Source organism: Podarcis melisellensis (assembly GCF_964234715.1).
Source record: "Podarcis melisellensis genome assembly, chromosome: 11".
NCBI lineage: Eukaryota > Metazoa > Chordata > Lepidosauria > Squamata > Lacertidae > Podarcis > Podarcis melisellensis.
In genome coordinates this window covers 32,485,781-32,502,576 of record NC_138543.1, presented here as the reverse complement: position 1 = coordinate 32,502,576, position 16,796 = coordinate 32,485,781, and the positions used below count along the sequence as shown (strand labels likewise).

At 43.3% G+C, this 16,796-nt stretch overlaps 1 protein-coding gene across 1 annotated transcript in view; it reads left to right on the top strand.

Annotated features, from left to right (window-relative positions):
• The first annotated feature begins 3,384 nt into the window (after window positions 1-3,384).
• Window positions 3,385-16,796, top strand: part of ATG10 (autophagy related 10) — a 105,540-nt gene continuing 92,128 nt past the window's right edge. The window contains exons 1-2 of the mRNA XM_081930247.1: window positions 3,385-3,572; window positions 7,337-7,459. Of these exons, the coding sequence (XP_081786373.1) occupies window positions 7,337-7,459 (123 nt within the window). The 5' untranslated portion in view covers window positions 3,385-3,572. The remainder of the gene's footprint in view (window positions 3,573-7,336; window positions 7,460-16,796) is intronic.

Here is a 16,796-nt window from a genome sequence, read left to right as displayed (position 1 = left end):
GTGCCTTCTGCTATCCGGAGAGCAGAATAAACTCTTTCTTTGAACCAACCTCGGTGTCATTTGACTTCCTTCCTCCTGTCCCGGAGCAACGCAGACCCAATTGGTGAACTCCAATAAGGCTACACTGTGAATGGTAAATTGGTCCTGTTATACCTTTTCTCTAGGAAGATTATCAGATCTTCACACACACAACTGTAAAATAGTATGCTCAAATTTTCAGTACTGATTTATTGAATAATTATCATTGAGGATTCCATTAACAATTATTGAGGATTTCAGTCATTTCCGCATGAGTCGTAGACAAGGAATAAAACATTCATTCAGAAAACCGTATGTGCGTTTTTTAAATTTAGGAAATTTGTATTTTGTACCCCAGCAAGCGATCTCAATGTGGTTTTCATAAAAAGTACACTAAAAATTATGACCTATTTAACTACAGTATTGGAAAACAACAACAGGTAATGTAGGTAAAATTCCACGAAGATGAATGTGAACCATGGGGAGAAAACATTTTTATTTCAAGTTTCATTTGGAGGGGGGTCTCACCCATATCACATGTTTTAAGTACTGTTATACCAGTTTAACTGTCATGGCTCCACCAAGAATCTTGGAAATTATAGTTTGTTATGGGTGCTGAAAGTTGTTAGGAGACTCTTCACATAGCTACAATTTTCATCATCCTCAACAAATTACAGTTTCCAGGATTATTGAGGGGAAGCCATGACTGTTAAAGCGGTCTAAGAGTGCTTTTATCCCATGGTGTTGATGGGATTGACAACAGCTGGATTTTGGCTAAGCATTTCACTTAAATATCAGTGTGCGTGTGTAATTAAAGTGGGTTGAAAAAGTCAGCTCTATCTTTCTTTACAGAGCTGGCAAGAAGTGAAAAATGAAACGGCTAATATTTAGGAACAAATCATATATCCAGACAAAGTCAGTGATGCAGAGGAATTTAGCCAACTCTACATCATTTATTTGACAGTACCACATGGCAAGCAATGGCAGAGTTGGCTTTAAAAGCTGAAGACAGATTGTTTCTTTAGTTTGTACTTTGGGTGAAGTATAACTGCAGCATAGTAAAGTATCAAACAGATAAAACATTCTGGGTATAATTACATAGTCAGCAACTTGTGATATCCACTGTAATGGAGTTGGTCTTAGAGAGGTCACTAGGAATGCTTATAACAAATGTTATGAAGCCTGATGATCAACAACCTCTTGGATCATGTTAAATTTACTCCCTTGTTGGCTTGAATATGTCACTAAATTTTGCTGTGCTTGTCGGTCATTGTTAACAAAAATCTTCTTAAAAATGCCCCACTGTGGGAGGGATTATGTCCAGCACCTTGAAAGAGGCAGTGGTGCAAACCTTCCTGAAGATCCTCCTTGGATCTAGAGGTTTTAGAAAACTACCACCTAGTCTCTAATATTCCCTTCCTGAGCAACATGATTGTGCGTGTGTGTGTGTGGGGGGGCAGTAAGCGGCAGAAGGGAAGCAGATTGTCTACACACTCTGGTTTTAGCATCAAAACATTTTTGGTTATTCTGATAGATGACTTTTATTGGGAGAGACAAGAGGGAGTGTGGCCATGTTGGTTCTTCTCGGCATCTCAGTAGTTTTCAGCATCATTGACCAGGATGTCCTTCTGGACTTAGTCAGTGTGGTTGGAGCTGGTGGTGTCACTCCTATTTGCATGGTTGGTACCAGAAAGTAATACTAGGCAACTGTTGCTTAGATCTGTGGCTTTTGAGCTGTGGGGTCCTGCAAGAGTCTTTTCAGTTATTTCTGCTATTCAACATCTGTATTAAAGTATTGAGAGCTGTCACCTGGAGATTTCAAGCACAGTACCATCAGTATGCTGATGACATGCAGCTCTGTTTCTCCGTCTGAATCAGTCCCTTAACACTATTTCCCCATATATTTGAAATGTTTTCCTTGTGTGTCCTTTGTACAATACTGGCCTACTCAACACATAAGAAATTAATTAAATCAAACAACAGGTACTATTTGTAAGGTAGCTTGTAACAGCATTTTTCATCTTTGTCTCCTTATATTTATTTCACATGATAGTGTTTGAATTTCCATCTCCATTCAGTATACAATTATATAACCAATAATTATTTTAACAAACGGTGAAGAAAGGGTTAAATATTCTGTTTTGTATAATTTTTTTTAATAGAAGGGGTAGCAAATGGAATGTCATAGCCACACCAATCATTTAAAGCACTCTTATACCACGTTAATAGTCATCTCTCCCCCCCCCCCAATTCTAGGAACACCCATTAAAAACTACAGTTGAGAGTTGTTAAGAGACCTACAATTCCAAGCATCTGTAACAAACCAGTTCCCATTACTATTTGGAGGAAGTCACAACTGTTAAAATGGTATAAGGGGTTTTTAAACAGTCTTTAAAATGGTATAAGTGGTCTTTAAACTGAATTAAAATAATTTCCCCTTTGAATAGACCAGAGCTTCTTTCCGATCTATCCTATGTAATGCCTGCACTATGTGCAAGATTGGTTCCTCTCTGAAGTACAAACAACTCCCCATTTACATGGGGGTTACATTCTGAGGCACCACACATTTAAGTGAGGTCGTTTCTATTGGGAACACCATTGAAAAAGCCTGCAAACACCCTCCCATCGGAAACCCTTGGGGGGGGGGAAGCCCCCAAGTTCCACCACAGTTGCTCTTTCCAAGCTTCTTTGCTCCAACTCCAACTCTCCCCAGGCCTCAAAGGTCAGTGCAAAGGCTTGTGGGATTGCTATGTGCTATTCTTGTACAATTTGTGCAGTATTTTTGTGCTCTTTTAGGGCTCTACTTCACTCTGCCTCATGGCCCCCAGAAAGTTACCTCGCTTCAAGGTTATTGGAACGAGAAAGGCTGCCTTCTGCCAAGTTCTCACCAAGACTAAAAGATTTCAGCAAAACATTTTACATTTCTGGATGAGATGAGTCAGAGCAACAAACTGCAGGGACTGGCAACGTTCCCGCCAACTCTCAGAACTTTATCTCGCCTCATCGCTTTGGTGAAGTTAGCCAGCGCTCTTTTTTTGCAGGCTGCTAGGAGAGGAGCAGCAGGTTGTGTACTGTGAACCCTTATTTGCTCCAATAGAAGGTAGGAATTTTGGGGAGGAAAAGTGTTGCCGCTTTGCAAACGCGGAAATCCAGCGGGAACAATTCTAGCTGCCTCATGGTTAGCAACACACTTTTTTTTTTTAAGGGAAAAAGGTGGACTTGGGAGGACCTCCACGTTAAACGCTGCCAACCCTGAAACAACGCGCAACACCCTTTCCCAACACAACACTTTCCCTCTGCCCTCTTAACCGCCCCCCCCCCCCGCATACAGACGCGCATGCGTCGGACTAGCACATGCGCTTTCGAGGTGCGGGTCCCGAGGCTCTTCCCGGAGCCCGAGAGCAGAGAGAGACAGGGGAAAGGAAACCGCGCGGGTGCTTCTGCGCTTGCGCCCTGGCGCGCGCTCTCTCCCCTCCCCCCCGAGCTCCTCCCACAAGAAAGGAAGAGACGGAGCCTTGTGCGCATCCGTCAGAAATTGGCGGGAGGCGGAGAAGGTGAGCGAAGGGGGGAGCCGAGGCGATGAGGGAGGATGGAAAGGAAGAGGCGGTCGCAGGGCGCTCGGGTGCTGCCGGCAGCCCCAGCCTGGCAGGAGGCGCGGAGGCTGGTTTCCCGAGCCTGTTTTTCCCCCGAGGGGCTTCCCGTCGCTCTTTGTTAGCCAACTTTGCCTCAGAGGCGCGGTTTGGAAACTCCCGCCCTGGTCACCGGCCTCCGTTTGAAACTGCCATTGCCGTGGCCCGTTCCTTGGGCCGCCCTCTTGCCTTCCCACAGCCCCCTCAGTGTATGCTCAGTTTCTCTCCTCCCCCCCCAACCGTAAACAGGAATGCCATAGGTGTGTGTGTGTAACAATAAAATAAACCTTTATTGTCACTGCACCACCTGTGTGCAGTGAAATTAAACGAGGGGGGGGGAATTGTGTGTGTGTGGAAATTGTTGTGGTGCCTTACTGCATGTTTTTCAGGGGAATTCTCACCCACAGTACACAGATCTCTTCTTGTTCATACAGACATGCCGAAAGCAGGAGTGGTTTTACAGGCAAGGAGGAAGGACACGGGTGGTGCTGTGGGTTAAACCACAGAGCCTAGGACTTGCCGATCAGAAAGTCGGCGGTTCAAATCCCCGTGTTGGGGTGAGCTCCCGTTGCTCGGTCCCTGCTCCTGCCAACCTAGCAGTTCGAAAGCACGTCAAAAAGTGCAAGTAGATAAATAGGTACTGCTCCGGCGGGAAGGTAAACGGCGTTCCCGTGTGCTGCTGTGGTTCGCCAGAAGCGGCATAGTCATGCTGGCCACATGACCCGGAAGCTGTATGCCACTCCCTTGGCCAATAAAGCGAGATGAGCGCCGCAACCCCAGAGTCGGTCACGACTGGACCAAATGGTCAGGGGTCCCTTTACCTTTACCTAGGAAGGAGAAACAGGCTTGCAATTCGAATGGCAAACTGTGCCTTGGCACAGCCTGGTCCCCTGGGACAACAAGTTTCAGGCCATTTGAAAACAACAACAACAAGAAGGCACGTTTTCATTCAGGTGCCCTACAGCCTCCTCGTTGCTCCTGGCTCTGCCAGATGAGGGAAATGTGAGCTGTGGAAAGGTCACCACAGCAGCCCCGTTGGGTGGTTGGAAATAAGCAGCGACTGAAACATAGGGAGCGGAGACGTTTGTAAACGCAGCAAAGGACACCTGTGCTTTCCAAAACTTAGAGCCAGCTGGAGATGTACTAAATATCCCCGGCCAGTGTTCTCTGGTGTGTGCATAAGGAGGAACCCTGCTGGCTCAGATCAATGGTTCATCTAGTCCAGCATCCTGTTTATTACAGTAACCAATCAGGAGCCTATGTAGCCCTGAAGGGGGATGCGGCTTGTTATTCTGCAGCAATTGGTGTTCAGAGGCACAGGCGGGATCTACAATGAGAGGTTCCAGTGCTTAATGCTCCTGCTCACTGTTCCATTCAGTCAACCATGCCCTCTTCCATGATACTGTAACTTAGTTGCCAGGTGAAAATGTTATATGAGATGACCCTCGGGGTCCTTTCCAACCCTAAAATTCTTTGATTCTAACAAGGCCTTCGGCTGATTGAACAACTTATGGCCTTTTAAATGTGTTTGTGAGAAGGGCATTATCAGTTTGTTTTTTGGTGTGTATCTTGTGTTCTCATTTTGTATTTTTATGCTGTAAATTTCCTAATAATAATAATAATAAAATTTATACCCCACCTATCCGGCTGGTTTCCCCCAGCCACTCTGGGCGGCTCCCAACAGAATTAATGATGATGATGATGATGATGATAGTAATACAGTGGTACCTCTGGATGTGAACGGGATCTGTACCGGAGCCCCGTTCACATCCTGAGCAGAACGCAACCCGCGTCTGCATGGGTTGCGATTTGCCGCTTCTGCACATGCGCGTGACATCACTTTGAGCGTCTGCGTATGCGCGAGCGGCGAAACCCGGAAGTAACCCATTCCGTTACTTCTGGGTCGCCACGGAATGCAACCTGAAAATGCTCAGTCTGAAGCATATTTAACCCAAGGTATGACTGTAAAGTGATGAAACATCAGACATTAAAAACTTCCCTAAACTCTGTAATCATATCTATCTATTCCATTCCCCTTCCTAGCTGATCTTCTGTTTCCACCTCATCTTTCAGCACTGCAGCTTCTGAGTATTCCTAGTCCTCACTGCTTTTTGGAGTTTCTTTCGGCTTTTTTTAAAAAAAGGTTTTTTTTGTACTGTATTTAGGAAATTTGAGGATACCTCTGTCTCTCTTGTATGTGGGTGCTGGTGTTTTTGCTACAAAAGCAATGACACTGACATCTGAACAATGAAGATACAGTAAAGGAAACAATGTTATGTGTTTCTGGGGGAAGCCTTTGAAAGTCTCACTTAGGCAGGATACATTGAGACTTTTGTGATGTTTTGTGGTCATTTCCAGGTTTGATGTGATGTGTTTATGTGCAGTCACACACATATTGAACATGTGTAAATGGGGGTTGTCTGTACTTTAAATGCATCAGTTAAAGCTTGCATATTACACCAAGATGAATCTGAAAACAATAAAGTACCGTATTTTGGATTTTCAGGCACTCTATCTCTCCCCTCCCCACTCCCTCAATTTTTAAGTCTAAAAGGTATTAGACTAGAAAGATCTACCAAGTGTTTGGTAAAATACCACACGTGTCTGATGGGCTTCATTCAACATGAGAGACAAGTTGTGCAGCACTGCTATAGGATCCTTAATTCTGAAAACCAAATATAAAGAAAGATTGGTAATGTTACAAGGTATAAGAGCAGACTAAAGTCTCATGGGTGCTTCAGAATTTAGTAAGCTTCTTATATGTGCATTTAATAAAAAAACTGGCCAATTATTTCCTCTTATAATGATTTTATTGTACAAGTATGGGGAAAGAAGCAATACTGCATTATAATTTTCAGTTTCTCTGTTATGCCTACATCTGCTCATTTGCTAAAAACAGGTGGTTCTATTTAAAGTGTGTGTGAAGACTACAGTATTTTTACCTGCACTGTGTTGATTACAATTTCACATCTGATAACTGCATCGGGAGATGTAGTAATTACTGACATTTTCCCCAAACTTGGAAACTTCCCAGTTCCTTGTAATCCAGAGTGGTGGTGATATTTGATCCTACTCATACTGTCAATAAAGAGAGATACAAATGACAGAATGTTCACCTATATGAGCATTTCAATCCTTGAAAATGGTCTGCATGTCCAAGCTCTGCTCATTTTATTGAAGCATATTGTCTGACAGAATGCATTACAGGTTGAAGTGTAAAAAACAGTACCCATTCTGGAGAGGCTTCTGCCTTTGGAAAAGTATACTAGAATTGTAGAGTTAGAAGGGACCCTGAAGGTCATCTAGGTCAACCCCCTGGAATTCAGGAATCGTTAGCTCAGGGATGGGAAGTCTTTAGCTTTCCAGATGTTATTAGATTATAGCTACCAACCACTGATTATGTTGGTTTAGGCTGATGGCAGTTGGAGTCCAGCAACATCTGAAGGGTTGTAGGTTTGAAATTCCTGCATTAGCTTAATGGTCCATAGAAATATTATACCATCAAGTAATGACATGAAATCATTGTCCATAAGTAGAAAGTTCATCTGAAAGCAAGGGATTGGGCAGTAGCCCAATTCCTATTGTTTGTTGATCTCTTGTATTGCTTCCTGTTCCTTTGGGAGAGCTATATATTCTATTAAGAGTTAACTATACCTGCCAATACTAACACTTTGGTTTTTTTAAAATAGATGTCACTTAACTTGTGTGGTGAAGATTTCTTTCTGGAAGAGAATAAATTCAAGCAATATTGTGCAGAATTTATCAAACACTCTCAACAAGTAGGAGACCATTGGCAGTGGAGAATTGTAAAGGTATGTGCCCGATTTTAATCTCTAGCCGAAACACTGTGTTGCTAGATTTGTCTCAAATTTTATAGGCCAGGGATGTTTTTTAATGTCCAGGAAGGCTTGCCTGGTGCCTTCATTGCATATCTTTAAATGCCAGGCAAAAACATTCATTTTCTTCCAGGCCTTTCTTTTGGCCAATTAAACAATCTATGACCTTTTAAACTGGGTGGTGGATGGTGGTTACTGTTTTTGTTTGTTGCTATGTTATGTATTTTTGTGTTTTTATATTGCAAACTGCCTTGTGATCTTTGGATGAAGGGCAGAATAGAAATTTAATAATAATTAATGAATCTGTACTTCTGTTTTACTTTGTTACCATTTCTACACTATGGTTCCTTCAAATCGAAAAGTAGTTTGGGGATTCAATGTGTGTTTAAATATTTTTTCAGGTTTTTTAAAAATATGGAATTATCAGAAATATTGTATAGTTTTGGAAATATTTACAAAAGTTACCAACACACACACTTTTGTGTTCACAACTATCATTAGTATTTATAGAACATAAATTGTGCTTTGAATGATATTCTGATTAACAACAGCTTTCCTACCTAATTGCTGAGAGGGGAGTCTTTTTTGCCACAATTGATCAAGAAAATGGCTGTTTACATGTAGTCTGACCATACAAATGAGGTAAATTGACAATTTTGAATTGAAATAAAGATTGTTTTTTCTGCACGTGTGGTGTTCTATTTAAAAGTATCTTAGAAAAATATATGTCACATAAGTACTATTTTGTAGTAAAAATAGTCAAGTTTGGGAGTTAAATGTCAAGGCTAAGTGATTGCTGTGTGTGAGGGTTTTGTTGCATAGCGAATCGGATCTTGATTGCAAAATTTCAGTGCTATAGTCGATTGTTCTACTAATTTATTCTACTCCTTCCCTTCCTCAAATGTGGTCAGGGTATTGTATATGGTTGTGTCTCTCCCCATCCAATTTTGTCTTTACAAGAACTCAGTAACGTATCAGGTTGAGCTTAGGACCAGATTATCTAGGAGATCACCTTATCCCATATGTGCCCACTCAACCATTTTGATTGGTGGAATTGCACTACTACAGGTGCCACATAATATCCGTTGCACATTTGTAAGAACTCAATTGTTTAGTGTGACAGCAACAGCACTTTGGAATTCTCTGCCTATTGAGATCAAGCAGGTGATTTCACTGTACTCTTTCTGGCACCTACTAAAAACACTTTTGGTTAGGCAAGCCTACCTAGATGCTTGGAAAGTTGAGGTAATTTTAATTTGTGTTAATATTTTAACTTTTGTATGTTTTAAAGTATGGTTGTGAATTTTTCTTGTTTTAACATTTTGTAAACTGCTTTTAGGTTGTTTTTTTAAAACAACAACAACAACAACCAAGTGGGACAGGGATTTGACCTTAGGTTTCCTTGGTCCTGGGCAGACCCTAGGCCTCTGTGCAGTATTATGCTACTATAGGAAACGGGAACCTGTCTATACAGATTATGTTGAGCATAGCTCATGGCTTTAGTTTCAGTTCACGTGCCTTGACTGCAAACAGTGCCAGGTTAAATCCCTGGCATCTCCAGCAGGGCTTGGGAACTATCTCATTTTTAAATCCTGAACAACCACTGCCAGCCATAGGCAATACTGAGCTAGATGGACCAGTGATTTGACTTGGAATTGGGCTGCTTCCTATGGTTTTGTGATCATACTTTAGTTCCATTACAATTACAGAGGCATACAGATGAAGGGTAGTATGCAAATTTATTTAATAATAATAACAACAATAAGTGCATGTTGCATGAGAGTAGCAGTGGATACAATTCTATGCAATAAGCCCTACTATGATCAGTGGGATTTACCCACATGAAAATGTGACAAGAATTGCACCCAAATCCATTAATTTCAATTTGATTTGAGAATACCTGACTTCTGAATTGTAGCTGGCATTTAAGTTCAGAATTCCATAGCTACTGAATATGCTACTGAGATCTTTCTCTTCCTGGTAGATCCTAACCCCCCCTCCCCAATTGTGCTTAGATTTGAGTTCAGTTATTGTTCCTCATTGAACATTACAGCTGCATATGCAAAAAGAATTGGTTTGTTCTAGCACAGGTACGTTCTGAATTTGGCTCATTGTGTCTTAGTGGGAATATAAATAAAGCATCACCACAAAAGCAACTCTAAGAACAAGGTAATTTTCTCTAAACCGATCTGTTCTGTGTTCAAATGTTTACTGACAGAAGCACACACTGATTTGTTTTAGGAGCAAACTTGATAAAAAGAAAGCGCTACAATAGCCCATGGCACTAGCCATACATAACACACAGAGATATATGTATATATGTAATGCTACTTAAAAGACAGAACTAATGTGCTGGAGTTAGACACACATTGATTTAAAGATCAGAGCAAATGAAATAAACTCTGTCAGAAATGATAGATTAGTCAAAGAGTTAAATTTATAGTTAAATTTGCAGCCTTGTTGAGTAATTTAATGCTACATTAATGGGTTCTGTACAGAGACTTGTTTTGAATAGAATCCTTTTATATCAGATGTTGCACATATGCTTTCTGTGTGTGTTTGTCTAAAATAAAACTTAATGAAACAGCTAATAAAACCCCAATTTGTTTGTGCTTCCTTTGAGAAATAAGCTCTTAATATGCAGCTACCATTCATTATCAACTATGCAGTTTGGTTCCCTTTCAGCAGATATTCTTCCCAGCTATGCTTGCCACGTGATTCAATCAGTACTTAAACTTTTTTGGCAAGACTTATTTGTTGAGGACAGCATGCTTAATTTGCTTATTGGAGCTAGTATGTAGGAGGTTTATAATAAAGTTGGGGGTGACAGGGCACCTGCTTCAGGTGCAGTCTTTGCAGGGATGCAAAATGGACCCCAAAGGTTTTTTAATATATTTACAGTTAATAAATAAGGTTAAATTATGCAACATTTTCTGTTTGGGATAATTGGATATATTTTCAAAGAGGTAGATGAAAAGCCAGATAATGGGTTTTCAGGAGGCTTTGTGAAGGCAGCAGCTATAGAGGGAGGCACACTTGCATATTCTTGCTGGCTCTGCGCCTGCAACCTAGCACTTACAGCTATTGGATATTGCTGGGAGGAGAAAGTGTTTCAGAGAAAGGAGATTCTGCTCAGTTAACTGTTGATTGGAAAGCAGCAACTGGCAGGTTTTGTACCAAACCTTCTGAGCTGTCTTGATCTAGAGCCACAAACAGCAGGAATCTATGTACTGAAAACTGAGCAGCACCCTTAAAGGTATGCAGCTGTTCTAGACTCACTTTAGATTTTATTAACCATTCACCTCAGGCACCAGGCCAAAAATAATTCCTGTTTTATTCTTTTGTACATACATGCAAATATACATCTCCCATAGAAAAGGATGCTTCTTTAAATTTATGTGGTGCCAAGCATGAGGAAGGGGTCTCTCTGAGGTGCAAGGAGTCCCTTGAGAGAAAAATAGCATATTCAGGCAAAGTAGTTTAGCATAGTTTAATTAAACTTGATGTTACAAGAGATTGGTTCAAAACAAAAATGTTGTATCACATCCCTATTTGACATGAAAATTACTTAAAGTTGAAGAAATGAAACATCTGGTTTTCTTCTGTGAAATTTCAATGAAGCTATATTCCCAAAGAGGTAAACATTTTTGCTGAAAAATATTGATGTTCCTTTCAGTCTCCCCCAGGAACAAATGTTTTCTCTAAAAGTCGTCCATGTTGCCATCTAGCTAACAAAAAGTTGTTGGTGTGAACAGCTTACATTTAGTTAATAAAATGTTGTTGGAGTGATCTGAACAAGAAAGAGACATTTATAGACTAATTCAGTTCATTCCAGGTGAACATAATAATTGGAAAATAATACTTCATATATAATATTGCATATGTCTGCACATTTGCAGATATGGTTAACCTGGTAGCTTCTTGCTAGTGGGAGGAGGGCAGTGTAAGCTTTCAGTGACGGAGAATGACAAACTGGGGTGTGGGGGGTGCATCTACTTGGGGTTTCATTGTAAGGTAGCAGGTTTGCTGATTGTTGGAAGTTCATAAGCTGCTTGCATCAATCTGTGCTCTACTATATCTGTAAATAAACCAAATATTACAAAATATTTCCTCAAAGGAAAACCAAACTCTGAGTAGCACTGTCCTTAGAACTTCTCACTTCTTGAAATACTGTATATTGGTGAGGGCACTATAATACATTTCCTTCTGTCAAACTTCCCTGGCTAGCTTTGATTAGCTAAGATGGGCAAGAGTTGAGAGTGCATATGGATGGTTGCATACTAGCAAGCCCCTTGTCTGTGTCCTTGGGCTACATCAACTAAAAATGATCTCAGAAAACTTAGTTAGATGCAACATTGATGCCCTCATCTGGACATGCTGTAATAACAGTATCAAGGTCATTGTGGAAACAAGCAATTTTACCCTCAACATGCTTTGCAAAGTTACAGTGGGCAACGGAAGAATCAGTCACATAGAATCATGTTGGAAGGGCCACGAGGATCATCTAGTCATACCCCCTGCAATACAGGAACGTGCAGCTGTCCTGTATGGGGATTGAACGTGCAACCTTGGTGTTATCAGCACCATTCTGTAACCAACTGAGCTAAAGCTTGATTAACTGAATGAAGGTTTCAGAGGCAGCTTTGCCTCTCAATACCAGTGATTGCTTCGAACAAGAGAAGATGGCTCTTGTTTTTATGTTCTGCCTTGGGCTTCGCAGAGGCATCTGACTGGTTGCTGTGAGTGACAGGATGCTGGTTAGTCCCTTTGGTCTGATCCATTAAGGCTCTTCTTAATCTGCAAGAAAGAAGATGTAAAGCAGCCGTCCCCAGTCTGGGTCCTCATTCAGACTATAGACTATAACTGCTGTAAGTCCCAGCCAACATTGCCCATGGTTGGGTGATGGGAGCTGCAGAGGATGCATGAGCTGAGGAAAGGAAAATAGGCAGGATCAGCTTAGTGGAGTACCAGAGTATAGGAAACAGGACAAGGGAATGGGGTAAGCAAGATATTCCTAGGAAGGATAAAGTAATGTACGGTATATTATAAGAAGGTGCCAGGAGAGATGAAGAATTAGAGACCAGGGAAAGGAAGTTGGAGAAAAGCCACCTGGGAACAAGAAATCAAAGTTGCAGCTTACATTTGCCCATCTACCAGGTATCATCTACCTTTGCATCATTGATTCTGTACACATTTCACCATTTGCTGCGGATCTGGCATTTTAAAAATCAGAAGCTTGTGTAGAAAGATTTAAAATATTAACTAATGAACTGCAGCTAATCTTTGGCTGGTGAATATATTTATATATATATTCCCACACACTGTCAGCAGACTCATCTCTTATGTGTTTTATTTTGTGTTGTCATTAATTTTCCTTTTTGCCTTTATTTGCCCTGATAACATCAGGTGGACTCTCTCACAGTGAACAAGTAGTCCTCACCACCATTCATCCCCCAAAATGTGTGAAAAGACCCACAGTGCTGCATGATTATACATCCATCTTTGTTTATACAACCTCTCATCACTTGTTTATTTTTGTGCCCATCTTGTTTTCCCCCCTCTTCCAGCTTCCTAATGCATATATTATGGTATGGCTTCATTGTCACAAGCATAGTAGATCATAAGATACATATTTGTTGTATCAATATCGTAATGGCCGTATAACTCCTATAAATGTAAACATATATTTGGGGTCACATTTGCAAGAAATTTCTTATTTATTTTCATAATTGATGTCATTTTAATATTGTGATGGGACGATGAGCTGCTTGTGCGTAAAATGCAAGTCCCTCAGAGTTTGATCAGGTTTTCAAACCTCTGCCTGTGACGGAGCCCCTCCAGCATGGCTGCGTCAATCACTAGTAGAATCCGAAAGTGGCTGCTTTCGGAATCGTTTCCAACAAAAAAGCTCCTTAACGGAAACACGTCGTCTGGCCTCTCGGCGTGACAGTTTCCGTCGAGGTGTGGGTGTCCCTATAGGAGGTCCTGAGACCTCCCCACTGTTTTCGCTGGAAGCGTCTCTGAGCCATCCCTCCGACTCACTTTCCCTTGGAGTTCTTGCTCGCCCTCTACTGGTTCCCTCTTCCGCTGCTACTCCTCTCTCAACCTCAGTGAGCCTTTGCGCCTCCGGCGCTTTAGATGGCAGTTCCCTGACATCCACCTCCCCTCCAGGGCCCCCTTCACCCCCTCCCGTCTCCTCTCCTACTGGCGGTGAGGAGGTAAAACCCCTGAAAGAACCTCCCTCATCTTCCGACGTCGCGAACACTTCCCTCCACTTGTTGCTGTTCCTACTCTCTAGATACTCTTCGTCATCGGAGTCCACTCCCTCTTCCAACTCCGACTCCGCGAACCCTTCCATTTCCTCTTCCTCATCGGTGGTGCCGAAATACTCCCTCCTAAACCTTGCTATCGGCTGAGGTTTCCTCGGGAACCTTTGGTGGAACGTTTCTGTTAAAACCTCGTCATTGACTTCCTCTGCACTTACCCAGGTGTTTTCTGACTCCGGTTCCCCTTCCCACGCCACCAAATACTCCACCTGATTTCCCTTCCACCTGGAATCGAGGATTTCCGCTACATGATTGCGGCGTTCCCTCTCTTCCAAGGCTGGTCCCCTGACGTACTCCCCTTCACGTCCCCCCCTGTATGGTGACAGTAACGACCTGTGGAACACTGGGTGCAATTTCATGTGGTTGGGTAATCGGAGTTTGAAAGCTACCGGGTTGACCTGCTGAATGACCTCAAAGGGTCCCAATCTTCTGGGCCTCAATTTCTTACAACCCCCTTTGAACGGCAACCCTTGGGTTGACAACCACACTTGATCCCCCACCCTTATGGTTTCACCTTCCCTTCTGTTCTTGTCTGCCTGCTTCTTATATTGTGCCTTAGCCCTTTCTAAGTTGAGCTGGAGCTGATGATGGATCGCTTCCATCTCTTCTACAAAATGTTCAGCCGCTGGGACGCTCCATCTCTCCCCTCCTTCCCCTGGAAATGCCCTGGGGTGACACCCGTAATTAGCAAAAAAGGGACTCATCCCTGTGGACACATTCTCCGCATTATTGTAGGCAAATTCTGCCAATGCCAACTTTTCGACCCAATCGTTCTCTCTGTCATTGACATAACACCTCAGATATTGTTGAAGAATGCCATTTGCTCTTTCCGCCTGCCCGTTGGTTTCAGGGTGCCGGGCAGTTGAAAAATTGACTTCCACGTGCAGCAAGCTCATGAGCTTCCTCCAGAACCTGGAAGTAAATTGTTTGCCGCGATCTGAGATCACCCTCAAGGGAGCCCCGTGCAACCTAAAGATGTGTTCTACAAACAACTTCGCTGTTTCTTCCGCTGTGACTGCATGTGAGCATGCTACAAAGTGGCACATCTTAGTTAACAGGTCTACTACTACCATGATGGCTGTTTTCCCCTTGGACTTTGGCAGATCCGTCATAAAATCTATTGATATCGCTTCCCAAGGCCGTTCTGGTGTGGGTAATGGTTCTAATAACCCTGCCGGCGCCCTTCTTTCCCCTTTGGCTCGCTGACATTGGTCACACCCTCTTACATACTCTCTTACATCTTCCCTCACCTTAGGCCACCAAAATTCTCTGGTAACCAACCACATGGTCTTGTGTTGTCCAAAATGTCCCGCCGTGGGGCTATCATGCAACTGCTTGAGTACTCTCCCCCTCAATTCACCTTCGGGTATATACAGTGCCCCTTTGTAATACAATGCCCCATTTCTTTCCTCAAAACCTCCGGGACTCTCGCCCTCCCCCCTGAGACCTCTGAGCTTATCCTGGGCATATTCATCATTTTCCGTTTCCTCTACCAGTTCTCGTTGCCCCACCAACGCCGCCCCACACACCCACCGGTCCTCAGGGATGACATGTCTCTCTTCGATCACCCCCTCCCCTTCCCAATACTCTGGTTTGCGTGAGAGCGCGTCCGCCCTGACGTTTTCTGGGCCTGGCACATAACAAATTTCAAAGTTGAATTTGGAGAATTCCTGTGCCCATCTCACTTGTCGTTGGTTGAGCACTCGAGCTGTTCTCCAATACTCTAAATTCTTGTGGTCGGTGCACACTTGCACCTTGTGTTGTGCCCCAATTAATAAATGTCTCCACCTCCGGAATGCTTCGTGAATGGCAAGTAGTTCCCTGTCATACACCGTGTAATTCCTCTCGGATTTATTCAGCTTCCGCGAGAAGAAGGCACACGGTCTCCACTCCGACGCACTCCTCCCCGGTTGAAGAAGGACCGCCCCTACCACCCGGTCGGATGCATCGGTTTCCACTCTCATGGGTTTTCGTAAATCCACATGCAGAAGTTCTTCCGAGGCGAAAGCCCTTTTCAGTTCTTCAAAGGCTCGATCCGCCTCTACCGTCCAAACAAATTTCTTCTTGCTGCTGAGGCAGTCGGTGATGGGCGCCGTCAAGTGGGCAAAGTTCTTGATGAACTTCCTATAAAAGTTCCCAAACCCCAAGAATCTTTGCACGTCCTTCTTGGTCTTCGGTGTCTTCCATTCCAGTACCGCTTGGACCTTGCCTGGATCCATGGCCAATCCCTTGTCTGACAAGCGGTACCCCAGGAATTCCACCTCCTTGGTGTGGAACTGGCACTTCTCCAGTTTCACCCACAGCTGGTTGGCTTGCAGCCTGCCCAACACTTCTCGAACGTCCCTCACATGCTGTTCCTCATCTTCCGAATACACCAACACGTCGTCTAAAAAGGCCACACAATTCTTGTAGAGCAAAGGTCCCAGAACGTGGTTTATAAAAGCTTGAAAACACGCGGAGCCCCCTTGTAGACCGAAGGGCATAACGAGGTATTCAAAGGCTCCCAAAGGGGTAAACATGGTGGTCTTCCATTCATCTCCCTTCCTTATGCGTATCAGATTGTACGCCCCCCGCAGGTCCAGCTTTGTAAAGATCTTTCCCTTCCTTACTCTGGTCAAAATGTCATCAATTCGGGGCATAGGGAAAGCCAGGGGCTCCGACACTGCATTGAGGGCCCTGAAGTCACACACCAGTCTCGGTTTGTCTGTGTTCTTTTTGTCCACAAAAAACACTGGGCTGCCCCCCACCGCTCGGGACTCTCTGATGAAACCTCGCTTCAGGTTTTTGTCAATGAACTCCCTCAGCTCCTGCATCTCCCTGTCTGACATGGCGTACAGCTTGCCTACTGGGAGTTGGGCCCCAGGGATTAGGTTGATTTGACAGTCAAAGGGTCTATGCGGTGGCAGTTTGTCTGCTTCCCTTTCGCTGAATACGTTGCTCAGATCTGCGTATTGCGGGGGCACCTTCCCTTTGTCCATTACTTCCAT